At 35.4% G+C, this 14,629-nt stretch overlaps 1 protein-coding gene across 1 annotated transcript in view; it reads right to left on the reverse strand.

The window, feature by feature from the left end:
• The window catches only part of LOC136035049 (uncharacterized), a 262,359-nt gene that overhangs the window by 222,746 nt on the left and 24,984 nt on the right, over positions 1–14,629 (reverse strand). Inside the window, exon 4 of the mRNA XM_065716648.1 lies at positions 4,607–4,705. Coding sequence (XP_065572720.1) covers positions 4,607–4,705 — 99 coding nt within the window. The remainder of the gene's footprint in view (positions 1–4,606; positions 4,706–14,629) is intronic.

Raw genomic sequence — 14,629 nt, forward strand, 5'->3', positions numbered from 1 at the left:
TAAATTTAAATCTCTAAAAGCTTCAATTTAATTTTAATTTTCTTTTGCTTTGAATATTTTTTCTATGATTAGATATTCAAGGTTATATTCTCCAAACTCAAAGAAATTATTCTCCAAACTCAAACAATTCAATCTTTCCGTGGATTCTAACAATCCTACTCGACAATTTTGCTCCATAATAGGATTGTAGACTCGATTGAATCCTATCATACAAATTTCAATCCAAACAAAAGCTCAACAATTAGATTGCCAATGTACATAGACATTTCATAGCACAAGTCACCCCCCCCCCACGCGCAAAAAAATATATGATGATGCTTGTGAAAAGAAGGTTTTCTATTAAATTGTAAACTGGGGGAGAACGGTGCATTCCTGGTGAGCATAGCTTACATAAAATCAAATTTTATTTCAAAAACAGCTTTCACGAGCAATAAATTCCAAACTGCCAGTTCTTGTTGATGGACAATGATGATTAAATTCTACAAAACACATTGTCAAATTTAATGTCTATCAGGATCGTCAATTGGTGGATAGGGGACAAAAATGTGACTTTCTAAATTTGTACCCTACCCCCTTTCATTTGAAAATATCTTTTTGAGGGCGTATTCAATGAAAAATGTTTGCTTGTTTGCCATTTTTACTGAACAATTGAAAAAAAAAAATTATCCTAAATTTGAAAAGTACATTCGGCTCTACTACATTTTCATAAAGACGCCACTCATTCCAATAGTTCCATTTATAAACTATCATTCAGTTGGTGATGACAAAATATAAGTAAGGAGCGACCCGGCTCAATAGTAACCGAAATTCTAAAAAACGAGAATTTGATACCAATAGAAACATCCAAAGAATCGGATTGTTATGCTGATTTCAAATAGATCAGTTTCATCAAATTTAGTCTTACCAATCAAAAGTTTCAAGCCTCGAAAAAATTGCCTTGTTTTCGGAAATAGGGGGAAACACCCCCTAAAAGCCATATAATCTTAATGAAAAACACACCATCAGATCCAACGTATCAGAGAACCATACTTTGGAGGTTTCAAGCTACCATCTGTAACAATGAGGAATTTCGTATTTTTTGCCAGAAGAAAGATCACGGATGCGTGTTTTTTTCTAAGGGTGATTGTACTGCCCCAATATTCCTAGAATATCACGAGAGGGCTAATTTGAACGGAAATTAAAAATTCTAGAGCCTTTTTAAATGACCATAAAACTGGAAGACAACCAGGCCCCCTCCCACGCTTATTTTTCCACAAAGACACACAAAATTTTGAGACAGTTATTTTGTTCAACATAGTCGAACAATTTAATAACTATGTTTTTAATGATGAATTAATCCTCCAAAGCCCCCAGGGTAAGGGCTGCAAGCTATGAACTTTGCCCATAAATTATAGGTGAAAACAAGCACATATTATGTCGCTCATCAGTAAAAAGAAAACTCGCTAGTTGTTGAACATGTCACTAAACACTCGTCTCAAATTTTGGGGGTAAAAATGTTGGGGGTAAAGCGATAAAAAAAAGGTAAAGCAATATTGCTTTTAGTGATAAAAATGAAACAATCTTGAAGTATGTAGACAAGATTTTTGCCATCTAAGATCCGTTAGCTCGTTCTAAAGTCCGAGAGTGCCTAGATTTTTTTTAAAGAGTGGAGATTGCAGCCTAATGTCGAAGTTCGTCTTCGAATGGGGCTGGAGGGTGTCGTAACGAAACATTTAAGGGTAGCTGGTACTTCTTGGGAAGATGTAAAGAGGGAGACTTTGAAAAGATTGTGATGAAGGAGAAGCATGGATAGTAAAGTTGGCCTCAGGTGGCTTGATGCTGCAATTGGTTGTTAGTAGCAGTAGTAGTAGCTGGGACTAGGGGGCTAAGGTTTGAGGGGAAAAATATTTAGAAAATGATACCATTTATGTCCAAAAGTTAAAAATATTTCACGTTTATAGACTTTGGATCTTCCATTGAAGGTTGAATACTCCCACCTCTAGCCCTCCTTTGCGGTTCTCACAGTTTTCCATTGGTAGTGCAATAGATTGATCTCCACTTGGCCGTAAGAGTTTTGGTATTCAATTTCGTTTGCTATAAGGTTGAGTGACAGTCATTTCATTTCATTTATTTAATCAAATAGTTCGTGGTAACGAACTGTAAGTAAGGAGCGACTCGGCTCAATAAGAACCGAAACTCTAAAAAAACATAATTTTAATATGAATAAATACATCAAAGAACTAGCATATTATGCTGATTACAAACATATAAGATTCATCAACTTCAGTGTTACCCATCAAAACTTACGAGCCAGAAAAAAATGCCTGATTTTTTAAATAGGGATGAAACACCCTCTGAAATTAAAGGAATCTTAATCAAAATCATATCATCGAATTCAGCGTACCAGAGAACCCAAGGGTAGAAATTTCAAGCTCCTGTCTCAAAAATATGGAATTTTGCGATTTTTGCCAGAAAAGATCATGGATGCGTGCTTTTTTTCTCCCAGGGGTGAATGTATCGAAATAATGGTCCAAGAAGATCGAGAGAGGGTGCATGCAAACCAAAATTAAAATTTCTAATGCCCTTAAGTGACTAAAAAGATTGGAGGGCAACTGGGGCCCCTCCCACGTTCATTGCTTCCCCAAAATTATCTGATCAAAATTTTGAGATGGCTATTTTGTTCAGTATACTTGAAAGATAAAATAATTACATATTTAGGTGTAAAATAACAGCCCTCAGTTCGTGGGGAGAGGCCTGTAAGTTATGAAATTTGTCCATTGTTTACGTATATTCTTTGTTATTGGGAAGCATACAGACATATTTTTTTTGGGGGGGGAGTAATCTTCCTTAAGGAAGGAAATTTCTGGGAGGGTGTGAATATTCCAGGTGAAATGTTACACTGGGGGAGGATTGAAAGAATTACTATACAAAATTCTTTTTAATCTTCTCAAAATCTCTTTGCCAAATTTTTTATAAGGAGATGTTTCGGAGGAGTCATCCAAGAAATCCACCTATTGTTTACGTACAGTTATTTGTTATTGGGAAGCATACATACTACCCCTCGACGATTCCGATCAGTGCACTATCCGGATGTACCATTGGAGTTGCTAATCCCTCGTATCCCCTAAAAGTAATTCGATCAGAGCTCTATCCCGATGTTCTATTGAAGTTGCTAACATCTCGTAGGCCTATCAGGTACACTTCGGTCACAACCATAGAGATAAGAACGTTTTCTGTAAATATTGCTTGCCAAGTTTATTATGTCGATAAAACAATCCAATGGTTCCGATCAGAGCCCTATCATTGTGTAAGGTATCTCAGCTTCCGGTGAAATATATTGTTTGTAAAGTATTTGATATAAGGGAACGAGAATTGGCCCAAGTTATTATCATCACATAAACTGAGCAATTGAAATAAACAAGGGGCTCGTAATCTTTGTATTTTTCATATGTTTTTGCGTAATCTATGTATATTTAGTATGTTTTCATACAGTTTTAGTTTATCAAAAAACAATTACAATCCCTTTAGCTACTGAATTGAATATGAATTGTATATGATATTACAATCCCTTTAGCTACTGAATTGTACATGAATTGAATATAAAAGCGCATAATAGTAAGAGACCATAACCTCAGTGGGAAGAAAGGATCGAATCAACTGGTGTGGAGGACACCAACCTGACGAGAAAAAATACACATTTGAGATAGGAGAGATGAGGCTTAGAAGAAAGGCTAGTATCCAAAAGCACACCCAAAATTTTGGTTACCTGAGTTTTTGGAATAAGGACCTTATCAAAATACAAATTCAATATTCAAGGAAAATGAAAAAGAGAGCGATGACCCATCGTAAACATTACTGTACTGCTTTTCGATGCACAAACAACCATTTTGTTTGCGAGGCACCGCGAGCTAATTTCATGGTTAACCCTCTGTGCTAGTGATATTATGCTTACCTTATTTTCAGCACAAACAAAAATGCTTGTGTCATCTGCAATTGTTTGTATCATAGTCTTGCTATAAAAAGATCGTCCGTATAAAAAGATCTTGCAGCGGAAACGTCAATGATTGTCGGCGCCTTTTGCTATTTGAATCGATTTGGAGGATCTTTTTTCTTTTTCGTTGACTCATTAATTGTTTCCTGTTAATCTATACTTGTTAGCCTGAACATAGTCATGCTACCAGAAGAGTTTTATTTACTATCATTTCACGATGATATACTTATCACCGTTGTAACCAACACTACCGTTATTACCATACGTCTTTGTCACATGACCACGAGCCTCCAGGGGGCCTGATCCCGAAAGACCCTAACTATGCACGTGAGAGACATTTGCTACCTCTTTTAATGCTAGAAGGTCATTTTCACTTGCTTAAAACTAAATACTTTACTTTTATTCTGACCAATTTAATATTCTGAAATATTTAATGTCCTACTTCTGTGTCTCCTTATTTAGTTATTTTTAACACACAATGAGCTTTTTTTTTCAGTGGTGGTTTAGGTTGAAAATTTCAGAGATCTTCCCCTTTTCATTTAACTACATATATTTGACTTAAAGAACTTAAGGTAACAATAACAACATTACACAAAATTAACGATGGCAAGATATTCAACGATGGGGGTAACTTACATTCCATAAGATATTGACGTCTGGCTTTCGACTTAGAAGAAAGCGAATAATATCCTCTCTTGACTGAGACACAGCAAGTTGCAAAACTGAGCAACCATCCTGTTCAAAAAGAAAAAAAAGAATCAGCAATCGCATATTGTTTTAGCAATGATTGTTCCATCAACTTTCTTTTCAAAAATCAGATGTTAACATTCAAAAATTGCTAAGCATGAACATCAATAAAAAACGGAACCGTTTTATAAGACCATCCAGCATAGTCAGGGATAACATTCCACTTTGTTAAAATTAATTTCCAATCGGCAAAAAAAATTGGAGGCGAAAAAAACACTATTTTCATAGCTTTTGCTGTGGGTATGTTTCCACATGTGAAATGGAGATTAGCACCGCCGGTAGGGACTGTAAAGTCTAATGCCATATCCTTTACTTTTGCTTTACTTATGTTTCCAACCAAGCAAAGGAGCACCGAGTAGAAGATACAAGTTATCTTTTTTTGAAAATCTGCTAATTTTAACAGAAAACACTAATAAGTACAATTTTCTTTAGACAGACTAAAACGTCATCATTTTGAAAAAAGAACAAAAGGAACAAAAGTAGTACCTCTTTTAACTTTGACTGCGTCGAATACCGAATGGAAAAGAGATCATCATGGTTACAGCAGTAGCTGCAACCTAGTAAAGACCGAACCACAGCCCATAATAACTAAAGTTAAAAAACAAGTTTTGAAAAAAAAAAACTACGTAGTAAAAAAAAGTTGTCATCTAACACTAATTCAGGAATGGTAACTATTATTTTGGTTTGTCTTAAAAGCAAAAATTTATTGCAAAAAGACATTTTGCATCTGCAAGAGCCATATGGCACTAAAATGACTCCTGTGCCACTTCTCAAGGGGTGGCACTAGTAGGCTACAAGAACGTCGTAGACAATTTTTTTATAGCTCATATAAAAGATATTGCTCATATCTACGCTCTTTCTACAGATGCCACCATCTACAAGTTCCAAATAGCACTAAAAACGACACTTTTGGCGCCATGGTTCAAGTAGAAAAGCTGGGGCTATTTGGCTAGCAGAACTTATAAGAGTTATGTCTGATGACTCATTTCAAAGCTATTGCTCATATCTGGGTGTTTTTTCTTAGTCGATTCTTCCATTTGTAAGTGCGATATAGCACTAAAAACAACACTTTTGGAGCCGATTCTTAAGCGAAAAAGATCTAAAGTACAAAATAGATACTATTTTACTACTTGTGTTCCAGAGCCCTGAAATGGAGGCTTACAAGAACCCCTCCCACACAATTCCCCTTCCTGTTATCTTTTTAAGTTTCATAAATCGCCTACTCACCAGTAATCTATTGAAACATTTATTCTTTTTTCCAGGCTGAGCGGGTTACTACAACATCATAGAGATATGTTTAAGAGCTCATTCAAAAGCTATTTTCCATATCTACGTGGTCTATATAAATTCTGCTATCTGCAAGTGCCATATGGCACGAAAAAATCCCTTTTTATGCCGTTTCTCAAGGGGTGTGGCTAGTGGGCTACCAGAACATCGTACATAGATTTCTGATAGCTCAAATAAAAAATATTGCACATATCTGCGTTCTTTTTATAAATTCCACCATCTATAAGTTTCAAATGGCACTAAAAGCAGCACTTTTGGTACCATGTCTCAGGTGGAAAAGGTGGGACTAGTGGGCTACCAGAACTTTTAGAGTGATGTTTAATGGTTCATTTGAAAACTTTTGCTCATATCTATATGCTTTTTATCGATTCTACCGTTCGTAAGCAAAATATTGCATTGAAAACAACGCTTTTAGTATCACTTCTTAAGTGGGAGATCTTGGAAGCATAAAACGGAATCATTGCAATAATTAGGATCCAAAACCCTTAACTAGAGGTTTGAAAGAACACCTTTCGCATGTTTATCCTCTAGCCCCCTCCCTCTAATAAGCAACTCAGTTAAAGTCCTATAATTGCCAATATATTAAATTAGATTATTAAATACGTATTTCTGCTAGTAGAGCGCTGGACGTCAAATTAGATTACCATGCGTTCGATACCTGTTAATCTACAATTTTTGCCAATGTGATGTGCTTATTTTTTAAAGCATATCCCGGGAAGGCTCATTTTAAAGCTATTACTCATATCTACGGGCTTTTTTATCAATTTAACCATCCATAAGTGCCATACAGCATTAAAAATGACACTTTAGGTTTCACTTCTTAAGTGGAAGAGTTTGGAAGCATAAAACACTACCACTGCAATTGGTCTAAAGCCCTTAACTGGAGATTTATAAGAGCTGCTCACACATACTCCCCTTCAGACCCTCTTAGTAAGTTTCATAAATCGCCAACACATCTTAAAAGTAAAAGCTTATTGCGAAAACAAATTAACTAAAACTAAAAATCTACCAAAAATTAAGCTTGAATTATAAACAGTTTTGAATTGAACCTTCAAACTTTACTCTGCAATGGAGCCTTTGTGCTAACAACGGTTAATTACCGTTAACAACGTTCTAAGTAATTTACCGTTCTAACAACGGTAATTGAGAGGAAGGGACGTTCTTGCCTTGTTTGTTTTTTACTCCATCCTCGGTTTTGAAAAACACCTTTTCTGGTCTTTTCATTGGGAGAGGCACTTTTTTCATTTGAAAAAAAAAAATGGAGGAAACTACCGAAAGTGCACTTTATGGGAATGTACTATCAAGTCAAATTTATAAAAAGCAATTAGGTATAAATATAAGCTTTTAAATGAGCCCTTAAACAGCTCTCTTTTAGTACAGTAGCCTTCTAGTTTCTGTAAGTAAGTAGGCAATCTATGAAGCCCTGCCTTCATTCTGACCTTTTTTGACGAAATCAGGCGAGTAACAACAGCTTTTTGTTCATTGAAAAGCAAACCTTCCTGAAATAAACATGTATAGTATTTTTAAGTATAGATAATGAACTTAATATTGTAGACTGAAAGTTTTTCGTAGCTGTCAACATTGTCTGTAGCATTTTCTAGAGGTGTCTTATCTCCCTAGATCGGTGATAATTAGTAAATTATATTAAAAATAAGTTTTCAACTGAAACTTGGGATTGACATTAAGAACTAAAACAAACAGAAATAATTCGGCATAAATAAAAAAGATCATGGCGATGTTGTTTCTGCATTAAATTTTAACCAAAAAAGAACTAAATTTAAAATAACCAAGTGTTCCCGCGAGAAGTAAAGAGCGAAGTTGAAACTTAAAACGAACAAACATTATTACTTCACAGCCTATATAATATATATCAAGAAAACTGGCCCAAATAAACCAATTAACTTTGTTTACCAATGTCTCTAGGATTATAAAAATCTAGCACTTCACTGAAAACGCAAAATAATATAGGAGTTTTTACAGAATATAAATAATATCCGTCCCTTTTAGGATCAATACCTTTTAAGATAAAGCAACAATCCACGTTGCTTCTTTTTTATTTTTTCGTTTAATTTGGTATCACTTCTGCTCAATGGCTTAGTTCAATGACTGACTCTCCTTTTGATTTTGAGAAGGACATGTCATGACTAGTTTGTAGGCATGTTCAAAATAAAGCCGTCTTGATACTATTAGGACTATAGACTAGCTTTAAAATTTGTATCATAGCTTAAAATTCACGGTTGTATCATAGGCAGCGGAACAGCGCTGCCTAAGTAAAGAACAATTTTGGCACAATGTATTATTCGTTTTATGCTTTTTTTAGACCAGGGCACTTCGTATCGAAGGAGTTGTCACAGAAACTTCAAAAAGGGCTTATTCGATCGGAAATTGAAACGGCTAGTGCCCTTTTTAATAGCCAAAAGTAATTGGAGGGCAACAAAATCCCCTCCTACTCCTTTGCCCAAAAACCTCCAATAAAATTTTGAGATAACGATTTTGTCCAACGCAGTTGAAAGTTCGGAAACTGTGTCTTTGAAAATGACAAATCCCCCTCAGCCCCCAGGGCGAGGGTTATAAATTATGCCCTGGGGGCATATAAGATTTTATAGAAAACGTTGTAGTAGAAAATTCAAAAAGGACTCATTCGATTAGAAATTGAAAAGAATAGTGCCCTTTTTAATAGTTAAAAATAATTGGAGGAAAACTAACCCTCTTCTCACCCCCAACTTTTCCCCTGACACATCCAATCAAAATTTTGAAATAGCCATTTTGTTCAATGTAGTTGAAAGGTCCTGAAATTAAGTCTTTGAGGATGACAACCCATCCCCCAACAGCCCTCAGGGTGAAAGTTACAAGTTATGCCCTAGGGGCATATAAGGTTTTTAAAGAAAGCTTTGTCGCAAAAACCTCAAAAAGGGCTCATTCGATTGAAAATTCAGAGGCATAGCGCCCTTTTGATATTTGAAAGTAATCAGAGTGTGAATGCCTCCCTCCCCCCACCATCCTTCATTTCTCCAAATACTTCCGATCAAAGTTTTGATATAGCCATTTTGTTGTACGTAGTACGTAGGTCTGGAAATTATGTCTTTGAATATGACAAACCTCCAGGGCCCTCAGGACAAGGGTTGTAAGTTATACCCTTTGGTCATATAAGATTTTTATAGTAATCGTTATCGTAGAAACTTCAAAAAACACTCATTCGATTGGAAATTGAAAGGACTAGAGCCTTTGCTATCAGTTGAAAGTAATTGGAAGGCAAATCCCCCCAGCCCACCAAGCCAATTATTTCCTAAAACACTTCCAATCAAAATTTAAGATATCCATTTTGTTCAAAATAGTTGAAAGTTACAAAAATCAGGTCTTTGAAGATAACAAATCCCACCATCCCTCAGGGCATCGGTTGTAAGTTATACCCTGGAGGCATATAAGGTTTTTTATACAAAGTGGGGTCACGTAAACTCCGGAGGGGGCTCATTGGATTTGGAATCAGAAGCTCTAGTACCAATTTTTAAGAGTCAAGGTGATCGGAAGGCGGCTACCACCCCTCCTTCCACACACACACACTCACACGTAGTATTCTCCCAAAATGCATCAAATAGATATTTTGAGATAGCAATACTATTCAAAATAGTTTAAATATCATATAACAAGGCTACTGGGGTTAAAAAAAATCACCACAGCCTGGGGGTAAGGGTTGTAAGTTATGTCCTGGGGCATTTAAAGCTTTTATGAAAGGGATGGTTGTATAAACTTTAGAGGATGCTCAGATGGTTGAGAATGTAAAGTTCTGGCTCTCTTTTAAGAGTCAAAAGTGATGGAGGGCAGCAATCCCCCCCCAACTGATCCAATTGATCCCAAGCAAACGAATTTGATTAAAATTGTGGGATAGAAATTTTGCTCAAAATAGTCCCAAGAACATATAACAATGTCTCTAGGATTGACAAAGCCCTCCAATGCCCTGGGGATAAGGTTGTAAGTCACGCCCTGTGAGAATGTAAGGTTTTTATGGATCACGTGATCGTATAAACTTCAGATGGGGCTTACTTGGTTTGAAATTGGAAGTTATGGTATACTTTTTAAGAGTCAAAAGTGATTTGAGAGCGACCAGCCCCCACCCACACTCATCATCTCCCCAAAGACGTTCGATTGAAATTTGGAGATAAGCAAATTTCTTCATTGTAGTCGAAGTGTCCGGAAATTACGTCTATGAGGAATACAATCCCGCCCCCACAGCTCAGGGCAAGGGTTGCAAGTTATGCCCCGGGGCACATGAGGTTCTTATAGAATAGGGGTGGTCGTATATGCTTCAGAGGGAACTCATTGGATTTGTAATATGAATTTCTAGTACCCTTTTAAGAGTCAAAGTGATCTGAGGGTAGCTATACCCCCCTCAACATGTTGTTTTTTCCCAAAACACATCGAATAAAAAATTTTGTGACAGTCACTTTATTCAAAATAGTCCAAAGACAGCATAACAAGGTTTTTGGGGTTGATACAAACCACCAAAACTGGGGGCAAGGGTTTTAAGTTATGCCAAGGTGCATTTAAGGCCCAATAGTAAACGAAACTCTAAAAAACGGAATTTTGATGCTAAGAGATACATCAATTTTTATGCTGATTCTAAATATATAAGTTTCATCAAATTTAGTCTTTGTCATCAAAAATTACGAGCCTGAGAAAATTTGCCTTATTTTGGCAAATAAGGGAAACCCCCCTCCCCTAAAAGTCATAGAATCATCACAAATCGCATTCGGCGTATCAGAGAACCCTATAGCAAAAATTTTCAAGCTCCTATCTACAAAAATGTGGAATTTCGTATTTTTTGCCAGAAGACAAATCACGGGTGCGTGTTTATTTGTTTTTTTCTTTTCCCCAGGGGATGTCAAATATCGCAAGAGGGCTAATTCTAACGGAAATGGAAAGTTCTAGTGCCCTTTTTAAGTGACCAAACAAATTGGAGGGCACCTAGGCCCCCAGCCCCCAGGGATTGTGGGGGAGTAAGTAATTCCCAAAGACATAGTTCCTATGGCTTTCGACTATGCGGAACAAAATGGCTATCTCAAAATTTTGATCCGTTGACTTTGGGAAAAAAATTTCTAAAATCTTAAAATTTAACCCAATCACAATATTGTAAGTGCATCCAAACTTTCAAAGAGCGAGAGATTTTTTTTTGTGGGAATGGTATCAAGTTTTCTATTTCAGGTCAACTAGATGAGGCATGAAACTAAATTAAATACTACTATTTGTGTCCAGATTTTTAAAAGGGTATATGTTGTTGAAAATGGCTGAAAAATTTTCTCCAATATACAAAGAGCAGGCCAAACTATGAAATCTTAAAGAAACCGAAAAGATTTAAACTATTATTTACAATTTACAAACTTTGACCACTGTTTACATATAGTAATGGTTATTGGGAAGTGTACAGACGTTTTCAGGGGGATTTTTTGGTTTGGGGGTGGGGTTGAGGGGAGGGGGATATGTGGAAGGATCTTTCCTTGGAGGAGTATGTCATGGGGGAAGAAAATTCAATGAAAAGGGTGCAGGATTTTCAAGCATTACTATAAAAAAAAATTTTAAATCTTAAAATTTAACCCAATCGCAATATTGTAAGTGCATCCAAACTTTCACAGAGCGTAGAGATTTTTTTGTGGGAATGGTATCAAGTTCTCTATTTCAGGTCAACTAGATGAGGCATGAAACTAAATTAAATACTACTATTTGTGTCCAGATTTTTAAAAGGGTATATGTTGTTGAAAATGGCTGAACAATTTTCTCCAATATACAAAGAGCAGGCCAAACTATAAAATCTTAAAGAAACCGAAAAGATTTAAACTGTTATTTACAATTTACAAACTTTGACCAGTGTTTACATATAGTAATGGTTATTGGGAAGTGTACAGACGTTTTCAGGGGGATTTTTTGGTTTGGTGGTGGGGTTGAGGGGAGGGGGATATGTGGAAGGATCTTTCCTTGGAGGAATATGTCGTGGGGGAAGAAAAATTCAATGAAAAGGGCGCAGGATTTTCTAGCATTACTATAAAAAAACAATGAAAAAATAACCATGAAAACGTTTTTCAACTGAAAGTAAGGAGTAGCATTGAAATTTAAAAGGAACAGAGATTATTACACATATGAGGGGTTCTAAAAATACTTTAGCATAAAGAGTGAGGTATTTAGGAGGAGATAAACACCTCGCTCTTTATGCTAGAGTATTTTTATTAATTTCAACTATTTATTCTACGGCTTTTGTGATTCAGGGGTCATTCTTAAAGAATAGGGACAAAATTTACGATTTAGTGTAAAGAGCGAGGTATTATAGAGGCTACAAACTCCCTCGTATACATAATAAAAATATAAGAATATAAAAGTTTGTTATGTAAGTTAATTCTTAAGTTGCGTGTTTTTTTACTAATAAAAACGTTCTTTAAAAATTAAAAGTTCTAGTTGCCTTTTTAAGTAACCGGAAAATTGGAGGGCAACTAGGCCTCCTTCCCCACCCCTTATTTTTCAAAATCATCTGATCAAAACTAAGAGAAAGCCATTTAGCCAAAAAAAGAATTAATGTACAAATTTCATTTTAAAAATAATTTATGTAAGGAGAGCCAAAATCAAACATGCATTAATTCAAAAACGTTCAGAAATTAAATAAAAAAACCAGTTTTTTAACTGAAAGTAAGGAGCGACACTAAAACTTAAAACGAACAGAAATTACTTCGTATATGAAATAGGTTGTCCCCTCCGCAATCCCTCGCTTTTTACACTAAAGTTTGACTCTTTGCCACAATTCTACTTTTTAAAACAATTAAAAGCCTTAGCGTAAAGAGCGAGGGATTGCGGAGGGGACAGCCCATTTCATATACGAAGTAATTTCTGTTTGTTTTAAGTTTTAATGTCGCTCCTTACTTTCAGTTAAAAAAACTAGTTTTTTTTATTTAATATATATTTTGAGACAGGCCCTTTATTCAATATAGTGTTAACATCATATAACAAAGTTTTTGAGGTTGATACAAACTACCAGAGCCTAAGAGTGAGGGTTGCAAGTTATGCCTCTGAGGTATTTGAGGTCCTTATGGAAAGGATGGTTGTATAAACTTTAGAGGTGGCTCATTTGGTTGAAATTGAAAGTTCTAGTTTCCTTTCAAGGGTCAATAGTAATGGAGGTCAACCAGCCCCCCTCCCCCTCTCAACTACCCCTCTTTTAATCAAATGCATATGATTAAAATTATGCGATGACAATTTTGTTTAAAATAGTCCAAAGAACATCTAACAATGCTACAAAGGTTGGAACATCATCCCAGAGCCCTGGGGAAAGGGTTTTAAGTTATATACCTCACATAAGATTGTTATGGAACGGGTGATCGTATTAAATTCAGATGAATATCATTTGATTCTAAATTTGAAGTTATAGTGTCCTTTTAAAGAGTCAAAGGGATTTGAGAGACCCCTCTCCCCCCCCCCGCCGACCATCATTTTCTGTAACAAACATCCCAAAAATTTTTGGGACATCAATCTTTTTAGTATTGTTGAGAAGCTCAGTAATTATGTGTTTAGGGATGTCAACCCCCCCCCCACCTCTCCTGAGGCCTTAGGGCAAGGGATGCAATTTATGAAATTTTAAATGTTTTTACTTTTATAACTTTAATAAATCAAACATTATTAAAATTTTGATTAATAAATATCAGTATATGTATATTAAACTGACAATGCACATTCATTTGTATTTTTTTTTCAGTTAAGTGCAAATTATGGTCTGGCGTTGGGAAGGCATAGGGGTTTTGAGCTCTACTCACGTTAATTTCTGCTTGTTTTGAATTTGACTAAGTTATTTACTATAATTTCTTTTCGTTTTGGTTTTCATTTATTTATCGATGCTGACTTGTGGTAGTTTTACGCTTGGTAGATTATTAGATTTTATTTTTGCTCATTTTTCGGTTAATGCAATTCTTTACTTTTCTTTGAAAATCTTATTTTGGGGGAAAAGTTTTTTTTTTTAATTAATAAAGAGAAATCACCAGATTTCCAGAGTATATATTATGTCTTATTTAATCTTCATTTCAGCATATTTCTTAAAATTTAAGATTGTATACTACTCACTATTAGTATTATAGCTGGCGAGAACAAAATGTTACTTTTTAAATCAATCCAATATTTTTGTATGCTGTTCAGTGACTTTGCGGTTATTGAAAAATATTTAATTTTACACTCATGTTTTTAAGATAATTTTAATTGCATTCTGGAAGTTACTGATGTCACAACTGGTGTAAGACTATGAAAAGCTTCATAGATTAATTTATTGTTGTCAGGTTAAATACTCACTTTTGACTCCCAAATCAATATTCCTGGTTTTTATACTTGATTTTTGTGTTTTCAGTAAAGTGCTAGTTTTCTATAACCCTAGAAACATAGGTGATTTGATTCTACAACCCTAGAAACGATGATAATTTCAATTACTGAATTTGGCGTTGTCTACCAGTGCTGGTCTGAAGCTAACGCGCGGGGTTCTTGGGATGAACGAAATTTTTATTATGATTCCAAAGGGTTTTTGAATGTTTAATTTTTCTTATAAAGCTATGGATTTACACGCTTTGGAGGGAATCTTCGTCAACTTTCGAGTGAAGTATTGGTGGA

The sequence above is a fragment of the Artemia franciscana genome, chromosome 2, assembly GCF_032884065.1.
Source record: "Artemia franciscana chromosome 2, ASM3288406v1, whole genome shotgun sequence".
NCBI classification, from domain to species: Eukaryota; Metazoa; Arthropoda; class Branchiopoda; order Anostraca; family Artemiidae; genus Artemia; species Artemia franciscana.